This window comes from Nestor notabilis, unplaced genomic scaffold (genome assembly GCF_000696875.1).
Source record: "Nestor notabilis isolate BGI_N333 unplaced genomic scaffold, ASM69687v1 scaffold25825, whole genome shotgun sequence".
Taxonomy (NCBI): domain Eukaryota; kingdom Metazoa; phylum Chordata; class Aves; order Psittaciformes; family Psittacidae; genus Nestor; species Nestor notabilis.
This window is the reverse complement of record NW_009931095.1, coordinates 31,218-31,503: the sequence shown is the minus strand read 5'-3', so window position 1 is coordinate 31,503 and position 286 is coordinate 31,218. Positions and strand designations below refer to the sequence as shown.

At 60.8% G+C, this 286-nt stretch overlaps 1 protein-coding gene across 1 annotated transcript in view; it reads left to right on the top strand.

The window, feature by feature from the left end:
* Positions 1-124: 124 nt before the first annotated feature.
* The window catches only part of MLPH (melanophilin), a 27,337-nt gene continuing 27,175 nt past the window's right edge, over positions 125-286 (top strand). The window contains exon 1 of the mRNA XM_010015719.1: positions 125-234. Within this exon, the coding sequence (XP_010014021.1) occupies positions 125-234 (110 nt within the window). The remainder of the gene's footprint in view (positions 235-286) is intronic.

Below are 286 nucleotides of genomic sequence, written 5' to 3'. Positions count from 1 at the left end.
CTCTGCCCGTTTACCCGGGCAGCCACGGAGGTGGGGCCGAGCTGCTCTTCCCTCTCCATAGCATCCGACGGTGCGGGAGAGTGAGCGCTCGGGGTAGCGAGTAACGGGAGCAGCTTCAGACGAGATGGGGAGGAAGCTGGACCTCTCCAAGTTAACCGATGAAGAAGCCAAGCACGTCTGGGAGGTCGTTCAACGAGACTTTGATCTGCGGAAAAAAGAGGAGGAACGGCTGGGGTGAGTATCTGCTCTCCGGTCCGCGAGGTTGGGGGGGAGCAAGCTGTAGCTG